General features: G+C 45.1%; 1 protein-coding gene across 7 annotated transcripts in view; it reads right to left on the reverse strand.

Moving 5' to 3' along the window:
• Positions 1-24,260, reverse strand: part of Med15 (mediator complex subunit 15) — a 66,238-nt gene extending 41,978 nt beyond the window's left edge. For 5 of the 7 annotated variants that reach the window (XM_090320597.1, XM_090320602.1, XM_090320601.1 and 2 more), the window contains exons 1-2: positions 24,111-24,260; positions 1,716-1,803 (exon numbers count right to left, since the gene is read on the reverse strand). In XM_090320597.1, the coding sequence (XP_090176723.1) occupies positions 1,716-1,803; positions 24,111-24,178 (156 nt within the window). In that variant the 5' untranslated portion in view covers positions 24,179-24,260. The other 2 variants (XM_090320598.1, XM_090320599.1) reach the window with 2 other exon arrangements.
• Positions 24,261-24,626: the final 366 nt, after the last annotated feature.

Below are 24,626 nucleotides of genomic sequence, written 5' to 3' on the forward strand. Positions count from 1 at the left end.
GATCTGAGGATCACGGTTCAAAGCCAGCTGGGCACAAAAGTACCTGAGACTCTTATCTCCAATTAACCTCTAGAAAACAGGAAGTGGGGCTTGGCTTAAGGGTAGGGTGGTAGACTTCAGCTGAAGAGCTCAGGGACAGCACTTAGGCCAAGTTCAAGCCCCATGACCCACTTAAAAAAAAAAAAAGCCAGTTGTAAACATCCTGTATTTATAATCTACAAGTTCAGAATAGGAAATATATAGCAAAAGAGAGTGATAATAGTTACTGATGATTGGGGGTAGGGGGTATTACTACTAATGGATATCATGCTTCTTTTGGAAAATGTCCCCAGATAAAACTGCAGTGTCAATTCATGTAATTCTGTCAATATTAGACAACTGAATTGTCTACTTTAAACAAGCAAACTTTACAGGATATGAATTTTGATTTCAATAATGCTCTCATAAAAAAATAGTTTGGGAATGTTGAATGGTGGTAATGCTTTCCTAACCTGCATGAAGCGCTTGGTTAGATTCCTCAGTACCACATAAACAGAAAAAGCCAGAAGAGGTGCTGTGGCTTAAGTGGTAGAGTACTAACCAGCCTTGAGCACAGAGAGGCTCAGTGACAGAGCCTAGGCTCTGAGTTCAAGCCCCAGGATGGGCAAAAAAAAAAAAAAAAAAAGAAAAAGAAAAAAAACAGCCAGGTGCTGGTGGCTCACATCTATAATCCTAGCTACTCAGAATCAAGGTTCAGAGCAGCCCAGTCAGTAAACTCCAGACCCTTATATCCAACTGACTACCAAAAACTGGAAATGGAGCTATGGCTCAAAATGGTAAAGTGCTAGCCTTGAGCACAAAGAGCTTATGGACAGCGAGTGCCTAGGCCCTTGAGTTAAGACCCATAATGACCAAAAAATAAAAATAAAACAAAATAAGAAGAGGGGCCGGGAGATTGGCCTAGTGGTAGAGTGTTTGCCTAGCACGCATGGAGGCCTGGGCTCGATTCCTCGGTACCACATACATAGAAAAAAGCCGAAAGTGGTGCTGAGGCTCAAGTGGTAGAGCTCTAGCCTTGAGAAAGTCCAAGGACAGTGCTCAGGCCCTGAGCTCAAGCGCAAGACTGGCAAAAAAAAAAAAAAATGATCATCATGTATATCCATAGGCTAGCCTACTTCTACCCACTTTAGTAAGCATCTCTTAAGAGCTCTTTGATGCACATACATGTGCATACAGACATTTTTCTTCTCTCCCTCTAAAATGGCTTTTCCCCCAAGGAGGTCCATGGATGGGACAAGAGGATCACTTAAAGCCCAAGGTGCTACACCTGGTCCAGGGTGAGAGGCTATAATAGAAACTCTTCTCTCTAAACACTTGTGATGTTCAGGCCTCAACCTGCCTCATTAAACAGCAACCCTTCTCTAACCCATGCATCAGGGCTCAAGGAGCACCCCAATGACTCTGAGGTTAAGGGCAGAGCCAGTTTACAACACATCTCCTTCCACAGGACTCACCAGGGCTGACCACACACAGCAAAGGCCAACAGTGAGCTCCAGAGCTAGAGGCAAGGCCTACACCTAAGGTGCCAACTTAGTGTCTTCCCATTGCATGGACACATAGAAGGACCCAGGGAGAACCTTCCCACTCCCTAATACCCCAGTAGAGGGTTCTCAGATTCTGCCACACTCCTCTCCCAGACCCTTTCTCCTGAGGAGTTCCACTCAACAGGGCCTTACCCGAGTCTTGGCCTTCAGGAACACATGGCTCTCCATATCCTTGCTAGATTTACTGTGGGCCACACCAGCTTTCCTCATGGCATCCTCACTGAAATACAAAAGAGAGAGAGAGAGTGTGTGTGTGTGTGTGCGTACACACACGTGTATGCACGCACACTCACATGTATGTTAAATCTGCTTCCAGAGGCCCTGAATGGTCCTGTACAACAACTGCCCTTAGGTGATCCAGGTGTTGTTCCAGCATGCATGAAAGAAGGAGTGTTTAATAGGGAAATGTCAGAAGGCTGAACCTGAGAGTAAAAAGGCAGGACCAGGGACTGGGAGTTTGGCCTAGTGGTAGAGTGCTTGCCTAGCATGCACAAAGACCCAGGATCAATTCCTCAGTACCATATACATAGAAAAAAGCCGGAAGCTCAAGTGGTAGAGCTCTGGACTTGAGAATGCCCAAGGACAGTGCTCAGGCCCTGAGTTCAAGGCCCAGGACCGGGGGCAAAAAAAAGGCAGGACCATAAGAAAGAATGGAAAAGTGGGTGTCATGAAGCAAAATGGAAGCGCTCAACATAAGCAGGCTGAGGTGCCATCCTTAAAGACTGCACAAAATCAAATATGTATTAGACCCTAGCACCTGGCCTCTGAATGGTCCTTCCCTCCCACTGTGTGCAGTGGAAGCCTACTTCCAGATTTCCTCCTCTGTAAACAGGCCACAAAAGTCATCCCCCAAACCCTATATAGATGCACATCTCCTGATGTAACCAAAGAGACCAGCCCAACATCAACAATTTCTAGTGTAGAAGAGGAAACAATTCACAAAGTGTGAAAATAGGAAATCCCATTAAAGGTTTGCTATCACACTGTTGTTGCAGAAATAAACAAGTGCACAAGAACTAGACTGAGGGTTGGGAGCATGGCCTCACAGTGGTAGCATGCTTACCTAGCATGCAGAAGCCCTGGGTTCGATTCCTCAGTACCACATACTAAGAAAAAGGCAGAAGTAGCACTGTGGCTCAAGTGGCAGAGTGCTAGCCTTGAGCAAAAAGTGTTCAAAGACAGTGCCCAGGCCCTGAGTTCAAGCCCCAGGACTGGCAAAAAAAAAAAAAAAAAGCTCCTCTTGATTAACAGTGATACAAGCTGTCCTCTAACACATGTGTATACACACACAAAAAGTATACCTGACAGAAAGGAAAGGACATATCAGACCTGGCCCGTGTCTCCTAAGGGACTGGCTGTTCTGCTTTCAGTCTTCATTCTTCCCTGAAGGTTAGGTCTCCTCTCTGCCCATCTTGCCAGCACTAGGTTTTAGGATAAACAAGTATGCCAGGCTCTCTAGCCTCATTTCTGAGAATAAACCCAGTGAAGCCTGTCTGTGCTCAAAAGTACTCTAACCACTCGAAACACAAATGAACCAAGCCTATAGTACTAAAGAATGTTGGACATAGAGCTTCGGCATCAGGCCCACGATCCCCCAAAATCACAGAAAGATTTGAAAGGCAAACAATACTAAACAATATTGACCTATCATACTTCTAGATCCTTAATAAGAACTCAAGTTCCTACCTCCTCACCTGCTTCCTGAAGTCTCAACCCAAGCAAAAAGCCAACAACAGTTCTTACTTAAACGGAATGGAGAGAAGAGGAACAGATGTATGAGGACAAAGGTTTCTGGGGCCATAAGAGACTCAAGAATAACAGTGTGGGGTAGTAACAAAAGCATCAGTCCACATGAAGTGCAGGATCAGAATTATAGAGAGGCATGCACAGGGGTGGAGGGAGCACGAGTGAGGACCTGGTGTGCTGTGCTGAACCTGGCTTGGGGATAAGTGCTCCAGCTTGGAAAATGGAGACATCACCTGGTTGGTTCTAAGAAGTCATTGAGTATTTCCAACAGAACTGACAAAGATACCTGTTTTCAAAGCGTCAACACAGGAGAAGAGGGGTGCACTGGAGTCTGCAGGGGACATGGCAGCACAGGGGCCTTTGTACAATCATTGAATATTATGCCAGATTTCTGACATTAGTTCTGGCTGCTGTCAGCCACCTTTGCTTCAGTCAGCAGACTAGCAGGCCTCAGGAGATACAGTGAATCTCTAACACAGCAAAGATGCCTGGCACATGAATAGAGACCAGATGCAGGACACAGCTATTGCAGTAGTTTTGAGTTGGTAGGACAACCACAATCAGCAACTGTGCCAAAGAAACATACTTAGTGAAGAGCAGGTGAAAAATATCAGATGCCAGGGATTGTGCCAGGAATGAGCCCTGCCCTATCCTTCCTGGGTAACATCACAGGTGACATGGCTGATATGAGAACTGTTAAGTGACTCAGAGTCTGAAAAGCATCAACCTGTTTAGAGGCCAAAAACAAGCCTATACTGATGAACCAGAACACATCCTTAAGCAGCAGGAAACTGAGAAGCAGAGGCCAGTCCTGCTGAGCACTATGAAAGAGGGGCTGCTGGGAAGGCCTGAAGCTGAGGAGAAGGAAAGCTTTCCTGCAGCTAGGAACCAGAGCTGTGCAGGGCAGTCCTGTACCCTGATCACATCCCGTGTCCTCTCCAAAAAGGGCTTAAATAGACCTTTCATGTTTGATGCTAAAACATAAACCAAGATGCTCTGGCACTGTTTTCACTCCGTAAACCCTATTTTTAAAAATGTTTTGCTCCTAATTACATCCTGAAGATCATGTGCCATAAAACAAAAGACAAGCCAAACAAAGCAGGCATGTCTGCCTTTGCTAATATTGTACTTTGCCCCTTTGGCCCTTCCACCCTCTCCAGTTCTAGGGCACTGACTATGCAGTCTTTCAAGTCTCACTTGTACTTATATCAGGTCCTCCCTTACTTATTCTGAGACTTCAGGCAATAACTGTGAGTGGTTGTGGTTAAGACCCAGCACACCTTAAGAACAGCACTGGTGTCGTTCCAAGTTCCCTCTGCTCACCCTAACTGCAGGAAATTTCCCCCTGAGAAGAGGGAAATGGAGGCATGGCCATACATGCTCAGGTGCTCATCAGACCTAAGTGACCTTCTGGCAAACTACAACTAACAAGTACAGAATCTGTTCACGCATCTAACAGAACCAGACACTTGAATATGGGACCTTTTACTCTGTGTGTTTAAACCTAAAATCATAAAGACAAGAGAGGAAATATTACACAATATCAGGTATGTCATCAGAAGTAGACCATATAAAGACAAAAAAGATTTAAAGAAAAAAAAGATTTTGACATATTTAAAAAAAAAAAAGCCATGGGACATGGCCTAGTGGTAGAGTGCTTGCCTAGCATGCACGAAGACCCAGGTTCCATTCCTTGGTAGCAGATACACAGAAGAAAGCTGAAAGTTGTGCTGTGGCTCAAGTGGCAGACCACTAGCCTTGTGAGGGAAAAAAAAAAAAGTCAGATGCCAGTGGCTCACCCCTGAAATGCTAGCTACTCAGGAGGCTGAGATTAGAGGGACTCAGTTTGAAGTCAGTACTGTGGCTCAAGTGGTAGAGTGCTAGTCTTGAGCAAAAAAAAGCCCAGAATTCACGTCCCAAGACCGAAAAAAATACATACACACAATACACACACACACACACACACACACACACACACACACACACACACACACATCTGGGCCTTGGGAAAAAAATATCTCTGGGCCTTGAGGGGCTCTCAGGAGGCTGAGATCTGAGGATCTCAGTTCCAAGCTAGCTTGGGCAGGAAAGTCCATGAGGCTCTCTAACTACGGCAGGGCGGGGAGGGGGGGGCGGGGAGCCAGAAGTAGAGCTGTGGCTAAAATAGTAGAGTGCTAACCTTGAGCATAAAACTTCACAGACAGGGGCCCGGAGCATGGCCTAGTGGTAGAATGTTTGCCTACCATGCATGAAGCCCTGGGTTCGATTTCTCGATACCACATACACAGAAAAGTCAGGAGTAGGCCCTGTGCAGTGGCTCACGTCCATAACCCTAGCTACTCAGGAGGCTGAGATCTGAGGATAAGGTTGAAAGCCAGCCCTGGCACTAGTCAGTGAGACTCTTATCTCCAATTAACCATCAGAAAATCAGAAGTGGGGCTATGGCTCAAGGGGTAGGGAAGAAGCCTGGGGCTGAAGAGCTCAGGGACAACACCTAGGCCCAAGGGTAGGGGAAAAGCCTTGAGCTGAAGAGCTCAGGGATAGGGCCCAGGCCCAGAGTTTAAGTCCCATGACCAACATACACACACACCACACACAGAAAGTCAACTTGGGACTGGGAGTTTAGCCTAGTGGTAGAGTGCTTGCCTAGAATGCACAACAACCTGAGTTCCATTCCTTGGTACTACATACATAGAAAAAGCTGGAAATGGTGCTGTGGCTCAAGTGGTAGAGCTCTAGCCTTTAGAAAGCCCAAGAGCAGTGCTCAGGCCTTGAGTTCATGCTCCCACACTGGCAAAACAAATAAAAACACCTCAAATAGAGAGAAAATAAATTCAGTACAGTCAGGAATCAGTGGTTCACACCTATAATCCTAGCTGCTGTCACTGAGATATAAGACCTGAGGTTTGGAGCCAGCTAAGCGGCAAATCCAAAAGGCTTTTTATCTCTAATTAACTAGCTATAGTTCAAATGGTAGAGTGCCAGCTATAAGTGGAAATAGAAAAGGCTGAGCAAGAAGGCAAGACACTGTGTTCAAATTCTAGTAGCAGAAGGAAAAAAAAAAATTCATCCAAGCTGAGAAAGCACAGAGCTAAGTGATGTGATATATATTAACTTCAGAAAAGGTATGTAAACTAATAGCAACAGAAAATAGGCATTCGGTTTTTTGGGGGGAGGGAGGTAATTAGTTATAGGACTTGAACTCTGGGCCTGGGTGCTCTCTGAGCTCTTCAGCCAAAGGCTACCACCCTATCCCTTGAGCCACAGCACCACTTTTGGTTTTCTGATAGTTAATTGGAAATAAGAATCTCATGAACTTTAGTGTCCAGGCTGGCTATGAACCCACAATCCTCAGATCTCAGCCTCCTTGGCAGCTAAAATTACAGGCATGAGCCACCAGCGCCTGGCTCTAGGCATACATTTTTGTTTCATGCCAACACTGGGGCTTGAACTTAGGGCCTGAGCACTGTTCATGGGCTTTCTCAAGGCTTGAGCTCTACCACTTGAGCCACAGCACCACTTGTGCCTTTTCCTATGTATATGGTACCGAGGAATCGAACCTAGATCTTCATGCATGCTAGGCAAGCAATCTATGACTAACTCAAATTCTAGCCCCCAAGCTGGCTCTTAACCCCCATCTTCAGGTCTTAGCCTCCTAAGTAGCTAGGATTATAGGCATGAGTCACTGCTATCTGATATGTATTTATGTTTATAAGGCAGGGCCTCATTAACTTTGCCTGAACTGGGCTAGAATTCTTTTTTTTTTTTGCCAGTCCTGTGGCTTGAGCTCAGGGGCTGAGCATTGTCCTTGGGCTTTCTCAAGGCTAGCACTCTGCCACTTGAGCCACAGCACCACTTCTGGCTTTTTCTATATATGTGGGGTGCTGAGGAATCGAACCCGGGTCTTCGTGCATGCTAGGCAAGCACTTTTACCACTAGGCCAAACTTCCAGCCCCTGGGCTAGAATTCTTTATTCTCCTGTTCCCACCTCCCAAGATGCTACCATTATAGAAGTGTGCCACCATGCCCAGTTCTTGATTTTTTTTTTTTTTTTTTGTGGGTCATGGGGCTTGAACTCTGGGCCTGGGCATTGTCCCTGAGCTCTTCAGCTCAAGGCGAGCACCCTACCCCTGGGCCTAGGCGTTGTTCCTGAGCTTTTCATGTCAAGGCTACCACCCTACCTCTTGAGCTATAGCACCACTTCCCCCTTTCTAGTGATTAATTGGAGATAAGACCAGGCACTAAAGACCTTGAGACTCTTTAGTGCCTGGCTGGTTTTGAACTGTGATCCTCAGATCTCAGCCTGCGCCTGACTCGATTAGCTTTTTTTAAACTTCCTGTGTCAGCCAACATTAAAAAAAAAAAGTGGCCAGGTACTAGTGGCTCATGACTGTAATCCCAGCTACTCGGGAGGCTTAGATCTGAGGATCGAGATTCAAAGCCAGCACAGGCACGAAATTCCGTGAGACTCTTATCGCCAATTAATGGCCAGAAACCCTGGAAGTGGTATAGTGGCTCAAAACAGTAGAGCACTAGCCTTGAGCTGAAGAGCTCAGGAACAGTGCCCAGGCCCAGAGTTCAAGTCCCATGACCAACATAAAAAAAAAAGAAAAAGAAAAAGAAAAAAGAAGGAAAGGCCAGGAGTGGCTCAAGTGGTGGTGCGCTAGCCTCAAGAAAAGCCCAAGGACAGTGCTCAGGCCCCGAGTTCAAGCTCCAGGACTAGGGAAAGAGGAGGAGGAAGAGGAGAAGGAAGAAAAAGAGCTGTAGCAGTAGCATCTCTGCCAGTAATTTTGAACACTGGGAATATCCCTAGAAGTCTACCATATATCCTTCCATAGTTGTCCAGCTAGCCCCATAATCACAGAGTAGGAGTTGGCAGTGATTTCAAGATGAGTGAGGCCAACACACCACCCATACCTAAGAGACACTTTCTTGCTGCAGCTTCAATGCCTAACATCCCAGGTGGAAAAGCCCATACTCTATTAGTACAAGCCCGGTTCTAATTTTTACTGGGTCTCTAGAGCAGCATCCACACCACCTTTGGCCTACTAAGGATCCTGCAGCTAAATTACTGCCCCACTGCACTGAGGGAGAAAACAAGAGACACTAATTGGTTTGGATACCTACAGTAACTGAAGCACACACCTGGCCTTTGGACCTCACAAGTAGCTAGCATGTTTGCCAAACTATAACCTGAATAGATCCTAACTTCTTCCTTTTTTTTGATAGCAAATACCAAATGTTAGCAAACATTAGAATGCTAGCTCCTTGACTTTTTAAAGAAACATGTATTTTTTTTTCCACAAGATAAAAATATCTCATAAGTTATCTATCCACCTACATGTAGGAATGGGTATTTTGGTCTTTCTGAAAGAAGTTTTTTTTGGGGGGGAGTCAGTTGTGGGGCTTGTACTCTGGGCCTGGGCACTGTCCTTGAGCTCTTCAGTTCAAGGCTACTGCCCTACCCCTTGAGTCACAATTCCACTTCTGGTTTTTTAGTGGTCAATGGGAGATAGGAGTCTCATGGTCTTTAGTTGCTCTGGCTAGCTTTGAACCATGATCCTCAGATCTCAGCCTCCTGAGTAGATAAAATTACAGATGTGAACCACCATGCCTGGAAAGAAATTTTCTAATCACACCAATTCCACAGACTTGACATACTTTTTTTTTTGGGGGGGGGGGCGGGCAGTCCTGGGCTTAGGCTCAGGGCCTGAGCACTGTCCTTGGGCTTTCTCAAGGCTAGAGCTCTACCACTTGAGCCTCTGCACCATTTCTGGCTTTTTCTATATATATGTGGTACCGAGGAATCGAATCTGGGTCTTCATGCATGCTGGGCAAGCACTCTACCACTAAGCCAAACTCCCGGCCTTTGACATACTTTTTTGTCACATTTTTCTTGGTTGTTTAACTAAGCTGGTTCTCCTCCCAAGAACTCCCACTAAAGGAGAATTAAAGAGGTATCCTAAAGAAGAGACCACTGTCCTTAAAATGGCACATGCATTCTTGAGCTGTTTCAAAAGGCCACACAAGCTTCTGACATTTATTCTAATACATTGGTTTGACCTTAAAAGAACTAAGAGAGCTGAAGAGGCTCTGAAATCTGTATTTTGGTGCTAGCCTGAAACTGTACCCTCCAATTCCAGCTAGCAAAGTTGCCACCAGGCAAGCACATGACAGGGATGTGCTCTGCTAGCCCAAGACATTGTCGAAGTGCTTCTCTCATGTGGTTTTGTGGTACTGAGATGAGAAGCCCCAGCTTTTAGAAAAGATCTGTGCTCAACACTCACAGTTGAAATCAGATGGTGTCTGGAACACAGTTTAAAATAGTTCAGGAGGGGGAGGGGGATGAGTGGGTGCAATAAACACTGGCCATATGTTGTTAACTCTCTGGGAAACCACTTTCCTATTATCTTTACTTCTGGAAATGCTTTAAAAAAATCACAATGCGGAGCTGGGAGTTTGGCCTAGTGGTAAGAGTTGCTTGCCTAGAATGTATGAAGACGCAGATTCGATTCCTTGGAACCACATACATAGAAAAAGCTGGAAGTGGTGCTGTGGCTCAAGTGGCAGAGTGCTAGCCTTGAGAAAAAAAAGTCCAAGGACAGTGCTCAGGCCCTGAGTTCAAGCCCCACAACTGGCAAAAAATCAAAAACAAAACACAAAGAGCCAAAAATCACAATGGAACTTTGCTCATAAAAGTCAAATGCTTGCGAGCCCCAGTGGCTCACGCCTATAATCCTAGCTACTCAGGAGGCTGAGGTCTGAGGATCATGGTTCAAAGCCAGCCCCGCAATAAAGACCATGAGACTCATCTCCAATTAACCATTAGAAAACTAGAAGTGGCTCTGAGGCTCAAGGGGTAGGGCTGTAGCCTGGAGCTGAAGAGCTCAGGGGCAACATTGAGGCCCAGAGTTCAAACCCCATGACTGACACAGACACACAAAAAAAGTCAAATGCTTATCTCAAGCTAGTATAATGGGCACATATGGTCCACATCTTTTGTGAACATGGGCTGTGGGCACACAGGAATCATCAGCCAGATCCCACCCCGGGAAAGAATACCGCCTGAGCTGTGGGATAGCCATAACTCAAAACCGGACATACAGCCTAGCTCCATTTACAAAGTATATGTGTATATGTATCTAGTTATTAATAGATACTCACATACATATAAACAAACACAGGGTTGGAGGAAATATATCAATATGTCAGGACTGGCCATGTCTGGGAGGAAAGATTATGGAAAACACCTTCCTGTTTTTCAATCCTCTACAATGTTATCTGGAAGGGAATAAAGCACTACACCCAAAGCTCTGACACTACCAAAACAGGACGGGGAGACAGGACTGAGGCAGCTGCAGATATTGAGCAGCTTCTTTGAGTCTGGTGGCCTAGCTGCAATGTACCTAGCTTCTGACTCCACAGTCCTTTTCCACAACTGCTCTATCTACCAAGTACCATTCTAGGATCTTCAGCTGTGCCCTCTCCAACTGGGCAGACAGGCTTCACCCTGACATCAAGGAAGATTCATGCTCCAAAAAGGGGAGCTGGTCTTTCTGGTCTGCTTTTTGCATAACTGGCTGCTGGCCAAGTCTCCTAGGAAGGGTTGGCAATGCCACCCACTCCCCATATCATCTCAGAATCAGTAGTCAGGGTTCTTTCCCTGCAGGAATGCATACCTATCTTCCTCCTCTTTTGCTCTGCAAGCTCCAGCATGCACACCACCCACCCACCCACACATATACACAGAGTCAGCACATCATGCCACATTTTCCTTTCCTTGAAGACTTTCTTTTCTGTGTCCTAAAACTATTATAGAATCTCTTCTGTGTCTTAAAATTATCTTTTCCAATCCTATCACCACTACTTCCAGAGGAGCCTGAAACTTGAATGTGCACTCTAAATCAACAAGGTTGTTGGATGTGAGTGGCTCATATGTGATTCTAGCAACTCAGGAGGCTAAGATCAGAGGGTATGGGTTTGATGCCAGCCCAAGTAGAAACGTTGACTCCATCTCCAATTAACTAGCAAAATATCAGACTGGAGGCATGGCTCAAGTGGTGGTTGAGTGTTAAGTCATGAGCAAGCCCGTTAAGCTAGAGCACCAGGGTCTGAGTTCAAGCCATGTATTTCTAATTCAAAACAAAAAACCTGATGGTTTTTGTTTGTTTGTGCCTTGATAATACTAGGTGCTGACACCAATATGAAACTCCTCTACATTGCTGGAGGAATATAAATTGGTATTGCCATAGGAAAACTATTTATAACAGGCTAAGAGCCATATCCTCTTGCCCAGGCTCCATTCTGCTCCTATATGCACAATTCAGAAAGAGCATATCTGCCATAAGAGATAACAACAGCCATTCCTGATGCTGTCTTCATGCAGCCAGCCAACTGATACTATCCCTAATGTCCATAAACGTAGAACAGAGACCAAGTGTGAGTAACACATGCCTATAATCCTAGCTACTTATAAGGCTTAGACATGAAGGATTAATATTCAAAGTCAGCTTAGGCAGAAAAGTCTGAGACTCCATTTTCTTTTCTTACTTTCTCTTTCTTTCTTTTTTTGGGGGGGAGGCAGGGAGAGAGAAGGAATTCTGGGGCATGAACTCAGGGCCTGGGAGCTGTCCCTGAACTCTTTTACTCAAGACAAACACTCTACCACTTTGAGCCAGAGTTACTTTCAGTTTTCTGCTAAGGCACATAGCTTTTTGTTTTTTCCTGGGCTGGTCCTCCATCTAAAACTCAGGCCTGGGCCCTGTCATTGTTTGTTTTCTCACAGCTAGTGCTCACTCTAGCTACAGCTAGAGCCACAGCTCTACTTCCAGCTTGGGCTGACTTCGAACCATGATCCTCAGAGATTAGCCTCCTGAGTAGTTAGGATTACAGGAACAAGCCATGGGTACCTGGACCAACACTTAGCTTTTGAGCTAATACTAGCTTGTGTGCACTCACACATGCACATGCACACACACAAACACACACAGAGCAAGGCCTTGAGTTTAAACCAGTATTAGTACAAAATAGAAAGAAAAAGAGTAGATTGGAGGATCAGGCATGGCATTGCTCACCTGAAATTCCAGCACTTGGGAGACTGAAGCAGGAAGGGCCTTAATTGGAGACCAGTATGGAGTACACAGTGAGATTCGCTAGGATTCACTCAGCACTCATTTTGCTTGCCCATTAAATAGAATCACCTAGAGAAAGCCTATCCTTCACTTTGTCTTTTTTTTTTTTCCTTTTCAGACAGGATCTAAGTTGTACCCAAGGCTTAACAAGCCTTCCCAGAGGCTAGGAAACTCAGTTCCCTTTGTCTTTAAATCTATTTCTTGGCAGATAAGTTGTTACCTATAATCCAGCACTGGGAAAGTGAGGACAGGAAGATACTGAGTTTGAGACTAGTTTAAGATACCTCAAATTTTATTTTATTTTTTGCCAGTACAAAGGCCTCACACTTGCTCCACTGATACTCTACCACTTGGAGCAATAGTAGCCCTTGCTTTTCAGTTTTGTTTTGTTTGTTTTCCAGTCCTGGGGCTTGAACTCAGGGCCTGGACACTGTTCTTAGGCTTTCTCAAGGCTAGCACTCTACCACTTGAGCCATAGCACCACTTTTGGCACACACACACACACACACACACACACACACACACAAAGCCAAAAATGGTGCTATGGGTCAAGTACTGGGGAATCGAATCCAGAGCTTCATGCATACTAGGTGAACACTCTACTACTAGGCCACACTCCTAGATCCTTTACTGGTTATTTTGGACATAGAGTCTCGCAAGCTGGCTTTGAACCTTGATTCTCTGGATCCCAGTCTCCTGAGTAGCTAAGTATCACAGGCAAAGGCCACAGTGTTTATTAGTGCTTTTTCTTTTGTGCCAGTTAAAGCTCATGGGTGGCCCTCTAATACTTAAGCCATGCCTCTAGTTTAGCATTATGCTTGTTAATTGAAGACAGAATCTTGCAACTTCAGTGCCCAAGCTGGCTTCAAACTGATATGCTTTAAGTTCCAACCTCTTTTCCCTCCTACATTCCTGTGTAGCTAGGATTAAAGGTATGAGCCAGAAATTTCTTTTAGAATTTTTTTGTGTGTGTATGTGTGTGGATCATGGGGCTTGAACTCCACCTGGGCGTTGTCCCAGATCTCTTCAGCTTAAGGCTACAGCCCTACTCCCAAGCCAAGCCCCACTTTCCCTTTTCTAGAGGTTAATTGGAGACAAGAGTCTCAAATCCTTTGAACCTGGATCCTCAGATCTTAGCCTCCTGAGTAGCTAGGATTACAATCATAAGCCACTGTGCCCGGCGCTTTTAGAATTTTTAAAAAAATTATTATTATAAAGGTAATATGCAGCTGGGTACCAGAAGTGACCCAGAAGTGGGGCTGTGATAAGAGTGCTAGCCTTGAGCCTGAAGAGCTCAGGGACAGTGGTCAGGCCTAATGTTCAAGCCCTATGACCAACCAAAAAAAAAAAAAAAAAAAAAGAATACTAGTCCTGGGCCTTGCTACTCAGGGCCTGTCCTTGGGTTTTTTCAAGGTGGTACCCAGGAATCAAACCCAGTTCTTTGTGCCTTCCCACCACCCCCCGCCCCGCTCTCTTAGTTTCAGGAGAAAATTTAAGCTAAAATCGAAGTAGGTTGTAGGAGAAGCCAACCATTGCCTAAATGTAACACAGCATAAAAGAGTTTAATCTGAAGTCATATCAGGTTATACCCAATGAGGGCTCTATAAACTAAGAACTGGGTGCTGGTAGCTCATACCTGTAATCCTAACTATTCAGGAGGCTGAGATCTGAGGATTGCAGCTCAAAGCCAGCTGTGAGGCTCTCAATTAACCACCTAAAACCTGAAAGTGGTTCTCCATGGTAGAGTGCTAGCCTTGAGCTCAAAAGCTCAAGGACAGCCTACAGGCCTTGAGTTTAAAAAGTTCCATAACAGATAGGAAGGAAGGAAGGAAGGAAGGAAGGAAGGAAGGAAGGAAGGAAGGAAGGAAGGAAGGAAGGAAGGAAAAAAGGAAAAAAGGAAGGAAAAGGGAAGGAAGGAGGAAAGGAGGAAAGGAAGAAAAGAAAGGGAAAAGATAGAAAGAAAGGAGGGAGGGAGGGAAGGAAAGAAGGAAGGAGGGAAGGAGGGCAAGAAGGAAGGAAAGAAAGAAGGAAGGAAGGAAGGAAGGAAGGAAGGAAGGAAGGAAGGAAGGAAGGAAGGAAGGAAGGGAGAGAGGGCCATAATGAGGTTGAGCCACCCAGGGTCATCAAGAAATGTGATGAGGCCAAGGTCAAAGTTTCACCAGGATGTTGGTACCATACCAGAAAGGTATGGTATGGTACAGTATGGTTCTCATGCCAACAGGACAGAGAATCAGGGCAATTTCTGACTAAAAGAGGAGCCTGAAGTTCCTCAGCGGTAGAAAAGTTAAGAGATATCTCAGAAGAATGGTCTAGCACTGAGGGCCTACAAAGGTGACTTTCCAGTTAGCTAGTTGTGGCATGGACAAGGTCTATCTCATTAAAAAGTTCTGAATACAAAAGGAACATATATTCATTTTTTTTACAAAAATACACATGCTTAGGTGTGTCTTGAAAACTACAAAAAAACAAAACAAAACAAAAAAAAACTGAAATCATTTATGACCAACTAAAGATGACTAAGAAAATTCAGCATGTGGGCTGGGAATTTAGCCTAGTGGTAGAGTGCTTGCCTGGCATGCACGAAGACCCGGGTTCGATTCCTCGGTACCACATACATGAAAAAAAGTGGAAGTGGTGCTGAGGCTCAAGTGGTAGAACTCTAGCCTTGAGAAAGCCCAAGGGCAGTGCTCAGCCGCTAAGCCTCAAGCCCAGGACTGACCAAAAAAAAGAAAAGAAAAAATTTAGCATGCTCTTGGGAGGGGGTGGGGGAGAGGACAAAAACAAGGGGTATCAATGTGCGAGAAGTACTGCACCTACTACCTGACAAATATAACTGTAACTCCTCTATACATTATCCCAACAATAAAACAAGTAAGAAAACAGAGGGCCAGGAGTTTGGCCTAGTCGTAGAGTGCTTGCCTAGCATGCACTATTCCTCAATACCACACACATAGAAAAAAGCTGGAAGTAGTGCGGAGGCTCAAGTGGTAGAGCTCTAGCCTTAAGAAAGTCCAAGGACAGTGCTCAGGCTCTGAGTACTCTGAGCTCAAGCCCAGGACAGGCAAAAAAAAAAAAAAAGAATTCAGTATGTTCTTGTTCGTATTTATTTTCTGAAGAGCTCTCAGAGCTGGACACGGGTGGCTCACGTTGATAATCATAGCTACTCAACACACTGACTTGTGAGGGTTATAGTTCAAATTAGCCTATTTCCAATTAACCAGCAGAAAGTCAAAAGTGGAGCTGGCTAAGTGATAGAGTGCTAGCTTTGAGCAAAAATGCTCAGAAATAGTGCCCAGGCCCTGAGTTCAAGCCCCAAAATGGTACAAGAAAAAAACAAAAAAACCCTCCCAGATCACTGATACCAGCATCACAGAATGTATCATCTATAGTTAAGCTAACCAAGCTCTCTGATCATCTTATCAACATTAGTGCTCCTTGCTGAGATAATTTGTCATTCTCATCCCCTCCTATTATGTCTTTGGGGGAAATGCCTAAGAAAATAGACATTGTTATAGCGTTACTAGAATAAAGAGTATTGCAAAGGCCTGCTAGAAAAAAAAAAACAAAAACCAACAACTGGCCCTACTTTATGATTTGGTTGGCTTGCCTACATCTTCATGTGTGTTACTCATATCTAGACCAAAGATAACTACTCCCAGTAGGTAAGCCCTCATCACCACTGTACCTAAGCAGGCCCCATGGGTGCGCTGAAAACCTGTGCCAATGGACCCATGAATCTTCAAAACCACACAAGAATCAACACTAACTCAAAAAAAAAAAAAAAAAGAAAATCACACTGTCCCTTCCCTAAGGTGTTCAGACTAACTGAAAACAAATCTTCAAACAATCCAATGGCAAACTGGTACCTCTTTACCTATTGTGTGGGCAGAAGCAGGGGGCAGGGCAGCAAGGCTGTCTCTTGGGAGAAGGTCTGCACACTCAGCTGCAGAAGAATGGGGTCTTTCAGTCAGGGGAACAAGCTACATTCAGAACAGCCAAGGGCAGGATCTGAGTTCATCTGAGGATCCACAGGCAGCCTGGTAGGATGTCCTGTGGAGTGAAGGGTGGGCGAGTAGACTCTGGAGAAAGGATTAAGACTCAGTAGAATCCACAGCAATCAGCAGTCATTAAAAGGTCCTAAGAATCAAACATCTGGTAGAATGTTAAATATAAGGAATAATAATTGATAATTGTTGAAACTAAGTGGTATGTGGACATAAAGGTCTTTTTAAAAAACATTCATTAGAATCAGTTAAAAATTTTCCCTAGGCATGTAATTGAAAATTTTAGCCCAAAGAATGCTTTCCAGGGGGCAAGGATTTCTGGGCCCTGTCATGACAGTAATAGGCAGATAATCATTTACTCCCTGTCTTTTCTATCTCAGAATATCCAACAAAAGTCTTCATTTATGGGGGCCAGGAGTTTGGCCTAGTGGTAGAGTGCTTGCCTAGCATGCATGAAAACCCAGGTTCGATTCCTCGGTACCCCACATACATAGCAAAAAGCTGGAAGTGGTGCTGAGGTTCAAGTGGTAGAGTACTAGCCTTGAGAAAGTCCAAGGACAGTGCTCAAGCCCTGAGCTCAAGCCCAGGACTGGAAAAACAAAAAAAAAAAAGGGGGGGGGGGTGTCTTTATTTAGACACAGCTGCATGGTCACATGGTGATGGGGCTTACCTACTGAGTTATCTTGGATAGAGAAAACATATATGAAGATGTAGTCAAACCATAAAATCAACTGGAACCACAAAAATTAGGACCAGTTTTTCATCTAGCAAGGAATAGATAGATAGATAGATAGATAGATAGATAGATAGATAGATAGATAGGCAGCAGCAACAGGTGGCTGGGGTCATTTACAAAAGTTGGTGGTGGGGCTCAGGGACAGGCTGTAGCAGGGGTCAAAGATCAATGGGAATTTACTGGTTAGCTCTTCCTGTACTCTTTGGGGGAGGGGGGTCTAATGACCAAATGGAAATTGCTACAATTACAAATAACAGGCTCCTTCCCCCGGTGCTCTTAGCTGAATCCTCATTTTTCTCATCTTTCAAATAGGAATAAGTGTGCTGGGCATAGTGGCTTTCACCTGTAATCCTAGCTACTCAAGAGGCTGAGATCTGAGGATCAAAGTTCAAAGCCAGCCCAGACACAAAAGGACCTGCTGAGATTCTTATCTCCACTTAACCTCTAGAAAACAGGAAGTGGGGCTTGGCTCAAGGGTAGGGTGGTAGCCTTTAGCTGAAGAGCTCAGGAGCAGTGCCTAGGCAGAGATCAAGCCCCATGACCCACAAAGGAAAAAAAAAAAAGGGAGGGGGGAGTAAGTGCATCTAACTTTGGGAGTCGTGGATACATCTATAATCTTTATAATCTTGGCCCTCAGAATGATCTCAAGTTTGACAACGGCCTCACTTACATGGTGAGACACTGATTCTACTTAATTAAACTAGCCAGATTCTAGGGGTGTATACCTGTAATCCCAGTTACTCAAGAGGCAGAGACCTGGAGAAGGTGGCTTTGAAAAGCCAGTCCTGGAGGGTGGGTGGGGGAGGAGGAAGACTGAGGGATTCGATTTCCAATTAAGTTGCCAAAGGCTAGATTGGAGGTGAGGCTAAAGTAGAAAAGGATCAGCCAAGTGCAACCAAGCTGACAGTGAAGAGTCCTGAGTTCAAGCCCCAGTACCAGCACAAAAACAAAACAGAAAAATGTACATCTATAGTTGGGGCAACTATGTGGCATAGATGCCCACATACATCTTGTCAGTCACTGTTGCTAAAAAAAAAGCTCAGGACTCCTAAGCAAATGACTGAGAACTTAAGTTAGTTCCCTCATATCACTACTCATCTAGTGACTCAACAATCACTTTGGGTTCCTCATCAGAAGCAGCACTATCAGGGCACTGGGGCTGTAGAGATGAGCAGAAGGACACAGTGTCTGGCCCCAGGGAGCACATGTGCTAGAGATGAGTTTCACAGACATCTGTAAGCCAGCACACTCATTTAAACCAGGCTATAAACAGGGCAAGGGGACTCAGTAACCTCCCTGCTAGAAAATAGGGCCAAAATGGCCTAAGACTGTTGGGAGACCTGAGCAGAAAGGCCATAGAAAAGCCTGGTCAAGACTTCCTGGCCTCTGCTCTCCAAGAACCCACGAGCAGGATCTGAACTTGTAAGTCTAAGGGTACTATCTACTGCTCATTCCTCAAGTGAAGGTGTACCAGGCTATGGGAGGCTGCTACTTCCTTGCTAGTTTTCTTTGCTCCTTGTGTTGCTTTACTTTCTTTCTGCCTAAAAAAGCACTTGACTTTTTGCTTGTGGTCTAAGCCAAACTCATTTCCTGGGTGTGAAACCTGGAGCTCCATCTCCTTAGGAGCTTCATCAGAACAGGTGGCCATGTCTGCCATGGCTTTTCTTCATGCTCCTCCTGGGCCCTCCTGGTAGTTCACAGAGGCCCAATACAGAGCTGTCCTTCCCTAACTGAATCTTCTCAAAAAAAGTTTACTTGTTAGCTCAACAAGCATTTACTTAACTCGTAAGTATAAGCTGATGAACTGAAGGGTATAAGGAATAAAAAGCCTCAAGAATAGGAAGGCAGGAAATGAAGTCTTTCTTCCTTCTTTCATTCCCTGTCTACATATTTTCTGCACACTTACTCTACAGCAGACACGACACTATTACAACAGGCATACATTTGTTCTCTAAGAGCCTGAAGTCTACAGACATGCTAGCCTTAACCCAGCAATCCCGTGAAGAAGTCCCAAAGCACTACTCAAGGACACTAAGAGAACCTTATCTCAAGGTCTCTACAGGGAGACGGGGTGTTCAATGAACTGCTGATCTGAATCAACTGTTTTCTTCCTACCTACCCTACCCCCTATAAATTTCCTTAACAGTCAAATCCCCCTAGTCAGACTTGAGGTATCATCTTCACTGATCAAGGATAAGGAATCTTCTATCCCAGTAAGGCTATAGGAAGAAGCATTAGAGAGTTCATATAGAGCCCACCGACTTCTGCAGTGGCTTGCATAGATTCCCCCAGACTTTGAACCTTGAGCCTGGGTGATGTCCCTAAGTTTCTTTTGCTCAAGGCTAGCATCCCACCCCTTCAGCCACAGCTCTACTTCTGGCTTTTTCTGTGATTAACTGAAAATAGTTTCCTCAACTTTCTGGACTGGGCTAGCCTCAGCCATGACCTTCAGATCTTAGCCTTGTAACTTTTTTGGCCTTTTCTTAGACTTGAACTTGTGGCCTGGATGCTAATTTCTGAGTTTCTTTTACTCAAGATTAGCACTCTACCATTTCAGTCACAGTTCCACTTTCAACTTTATTGGTAGTTGAGTGGAGATAAGCGTCTCACAGGGGCTGGGAGTGTGGCCTAGTGGTAGAGTGCTTGCCTAGCATGCACGAAGACCCGGGTTGGATTCCTCAGTACCACATACATAGAAAAAAATGCCCAAAGTGGTGCTGTGGCTCAAGTGGTAGAGCTCTAGCCTTGAGAAAACCCAAGGACAAAGCTCAGGCCCTGAGCCCAAGCCCAGGACTGGACAAAAAAAAAAAAAGAAAAGAAAAAAGAAAAGACAAGAAAAAAGAGGTAACGTGATGTCCTTGAGTTGAAGAGCTCAGGGACAGCGCCCAGGCCCAGAGTTCAAAGCCCCACAACCGACTCCCCCCAAAAGTGTTCTGAATTAAGTCACCCAATGATAATTCATACGTGTGTGTACATATTTTTATTTATTTATTTATTTTTTGCCAGTCCTGTGCTTGAGCTCAGGGGTTGAGCACTGTCCTTGGACTTTCTCAAGGCTAGAGCTCTACCACTTCAGCCTCAGCACCACTTCCTGCTTTTTTCTATGTATGTGGTCTTCGTGCATGCTAGGCAAGCACTCTACCACTAGGCCAAACTCTCAGCCCAGATGTATCTTTATTTATATATACACACACACAGAAGTAGAAGGTCAAGAGAATGGAACAGAACAGGGTGGGAAATGTAAGAGGATAAATGAGGCTAGGATGAGGGCCTAGTTCAGCAGTTGGAGATTTTTGTTTTGTTTTGGTTTCTTTGGTAACACTATGTTACTGGTGAGCAGTCGCATGAACCCCTTGGTTGTCTATCACCCTCACCTGTGCTGTTGGGGGAGGAAGGACTATCAGAGAAGCGCAAGTAGCACTCTAAAAGGTTCAAAAGGGGAACTGGAGGTAGGATTCAAGTAGAAGACTGACAGCCTTGAGTTGGGGTTAGAAGGAGGCGGGAGCAGGAGGCCCTAAATTCAAATTCCAGTATTGGCTGGCACGCACATGCACACACACAAAAGCCCAAAAAGGCAGTCACAATGGAGGGCAAATAAAACTACAGAGATTTCCCACATGGGCTGTCAAGTTTATTATGACTCTTCTAAGCAACCACAACACAAAATCACTTTTTTCTCAGTGGGAGCTAGAAACTTGATCAGCCCAAGGCTCTTAAGCCTTGTTTCCCAGGCTCTTTCTTGGTAGGTCTTTAAGGACCCAGTGCAGACAAGCAAATTGATGATCACATGTCTTTCCCCTCTGCTCAAACTGCCCAGGTTTTTGCTATTCATTTTTTTAAGCAGTGCTAACTATTGAATCCAGGAATTCATGTGTTTTGTCACTGAACTATGACTCCAGATCTATGCTTTCATTTTCTCACCTACTATAAATCACTTGAGTCCAAAGTACTTGCCAACTTTTAATAACAGCATAAGTATTGAAAGTCACAACTAATATGTATAATACCAAAAACAAATATTCTTTAACCGTAGTACACAATCAAGAGACAAGGAAAGTGAACCCTGGGGAGGAAAGAGAAACTTCAGACTTGAAAACACATTAGAAAGCAACCCAAGTTGTGGTAGGAGCATGTCCCTTCTCCCCCCCTTCAGAGATAAAATCCCTGATCTCTGAAACCTATGAATATGCTATATTATGTAACAAAAAGGACTTTATAATGTAATTAAGGATACAGACTTTAAATAGATTAAACTGAATATGACCAGTTCTAAACTGACCTGTAAAAGGCAGAACTTTTCTGTAGTTTAAGTCAGAACTGTCTTAGAGGAACCAGCTAGAAAGGGTCACAGAAAAATGAGAAGGAACTATCTGGACCAAAAAAAAAAAAAAAATGGACCCTCACAAGAATCCAGGAGGGAAAGAAAGAGGATACACCTCAGTGCCAAGAACAGAATTTAGCAAGGAAAGTAAATGGAAGCAGATTTGCCTCCAGGACCTCCAACAAGAAATCTATCTTGCCAATAGCCAGATGCTGGTGGCTCATACCTGTAATCTTAACTACCCAGGAAGCTGAGACCTAAAGATTACAGTTCAGAGCCAGCTCAGACAGACAAATCTCTGTAAATAACCAGCCAAAATGGAGGTGTGGTTCAAGTAGTAGAGCACAGCTATGAGCAGAAAAAGCTGAAAGTGAAAGGCACTGAGTTCAAGCCCTAGTACCAAAAGAAAATAAACAAAAAGCTTATCTATCTAAATAGATAGAAATGCTTTATATATATATATACTATATATACCATATCCTATATATACATTATACTATATATATATATATATTTTTTTTTTTTTTTGGCAAGTCCTGGGGCTTGAACTCAGAGCCTGTGCACTGAGCTTTCTCAAGGCTAGGGCTCTATAACTTCAGTCACAGTGCCACTTCTGGCTTTTTCTGTGTATGTGGTAACCAGAAATCGAACTCAGGGTTTCCTGCATGCTAGGCAAGCACTCTACCACTAGGCCACACTCCAGGCCATCAGTGTTGTTTTAAGATGCTAAATGTATGGTAAATTACTCACAGCAGCAATAGAAAAACATGCAAGCAATAATATCTGGCATAGAGAAGAGAACACTTCCTGGAAGAAGAAAGGTGAATTATGAGGTTTATTGAGTGCCAAGCTCATCTAGAATCTGGAATCTTCTCAGCAGACCTAACATGACCTCAATCCACTCTCCTCATTGCTAGTTAAGACAATCTCATTCTTCCGGTTCTTCAGAACTGGGCTTTCCCAGGAGAATCCTCGTCCTAGAGGCCTTTCCAGAGGAAACCCAGGAGTAAGTTATCCCTCAAGATTTCACCAAGGGATAAGACAAGTATATAGACAAAACACTTGCTTGCAGATTCGGCAAGGTCTGCACAATTGCCCCAAGGTAATTTTGTGTCAGGGCTATTCCTTCTTCTGTATGCCGCTCCAGTATTTGGCCCAGCTTCCTTCCTTCCACATTGTTTCACTCTACCCCCTCCATCCAGTTAGTTATTATTGTTCACACTTTCCCCTTCCCCTGACATATGTCTTCCTATTTCAGTTCCTACAACTAGGGCCAGCTTTTATTATCTCTCCTGTTGCACGAAGTCATTCCATAGGATTTTATCAAGGGTTATGATAGACAATGATCTAGACAGTGGGAACATACAGAAGAGCCCAGTTCCCAAGAGCAAAAACTCCAAATAACTCGTCTTCCTCTTGTGTTCTTACTCACTGAGCGGGATAGGGGAAATCTTTCCAGCGCTGGTATTTTGCCACCACAAAACAGACCACATGCTACCAATTAAAGGCTCAAATCCTTAACATAAATAGACCTATTACCTATTGCCAGTACCTGCTCATCCTCATTCCATTAGCTCTCAAAATTTCCTTTCAGAACCCAGAACTCAGCCTACGAGGTTCTTTGTGCAGTAACTGATCACACCTCTCCAATCCGGGACAGCATTTTGGCCCTTCACACTCCCACCGGTCCTTTTAGCACTCAGTTTTTCCCTTACATACTCCCTCAGGCTGCTCCCAGCTTGCTAGAGCTAACTTACCCCTTCAGCATCCTCATAACAAGAACACTGGCAAGGCTGTATTGTGTCTGTTCCTTTATTCACTGTGGAAAAAGGCTGTGTCTTGGGCAATTTTCAGTTGAGCACAACAAAGCAGAAAGCTCAGTAAAAAAACTTAAGTGAAACAAGTAGTCGGTGGCGAGGCTGTAGTTGTGTTGGAATGGGAGTACTAACCCCGGCTCTTCATGCCCTCCTCCAGAACTCATGTGGCTTGCTGACAGCAGCTTCCTGTCTGTACGCCTTTAGCAAAGTTCATATTCCTTGGATGGGTCCGATGAGACTCCTTCCCCAATGCCCAAATTCCTATCCTCCCGCATCTTCAATATGCCCTCCTCTACTTTTTTTTTTTTTTTCCCCTCTCATCCCGATGCGGTTTTTTTTTTTTAATTGGAACAAAGAACCACGAATCGCGGAGACTGCTTGAAACCCACTCAGGATGTCTTCGTTCCCTTTCCGTATTCAATGTAAATCAAAGCAGGAGACAGTCTGCACCCAAAGCACACAAACGACGAATGAGAGAGCTCAGGACGATGACTCATAAGCCGGAGCTCGTTGGTTTGCAAAGAGTTCGTCCCCGGGAACGCTCACAAGCCGACCTCGTCCGCGAAGAATGGGAGCAGAAAGCCGAGGACCACACCCTAAGACTCAAGCTGGTCCCCGTCACCCTAGGTCTCTGGGCGCCCTCGAGACCCCGCAGGTTCCCGCGACGTCGGTCCACCTCGGACGTAGCCCACCCCGTGAGGAAGGTCCAGCCATCCCGTCCCCCCACACACCCCTCACCCCGACACACACACACACAGTGGCCCCTACTCACATTTGACTGACTAGCTTCTGCCGGAAGGCGGCGCTACGCCAGTCGGTCTCTTGACCCGAAACGTCCATGCCGGTAGTCCCACTCCTCACAGTGAGCTTTTCTCTTCCCCGCCGCTGTCGCCTCTACCGCAGCGCCAGGCCCAAACCCGGAAGCCGTCCGCGACTCTGCGGCCGTGCCGGAAGCGGGAGGGCATTGTGGGAAACTGAGTTGCGCGCAAGACCTTCTGGGAAATGGAGTTCCCAGCTGTGCGGAGGAGGCGCTGTTTTCATCCCGCCCTTTCCGCTTCACCTTTTAGCTTCGCTTTGCCCTTTAGGTGTCTCAAATCCTCGGACTGGGGGAATTGATGGCTGCGTGGAAGACATATGGCTGCCCACATAAAATGTTGGACTCCTGCAACCTACCTGCGCCTCTACTGTGTCCTGGCCCTGTTATTATATGCTAGGCCCCGCCGACCTGTGACTACCTCCCTGCCACCTCCAATTCTCTTACCTGACTTGGAACCTCAGATCCCACCCA

This window comes from Megascapheus bottae, chromosome 28 (assembly GCF_031878675.1).
Source record: "Megascapheus bottae isolate mThoBot1 chromosome 28, mThoBot2.hap1, whole genome shotgun sequence".
Taxonomy (NCBI): Eukaryota; Metazoa; Chordata; class Mammalia; order Rodentia; family Geomyidae; genus Megascapheus; species Megascapheus bottae.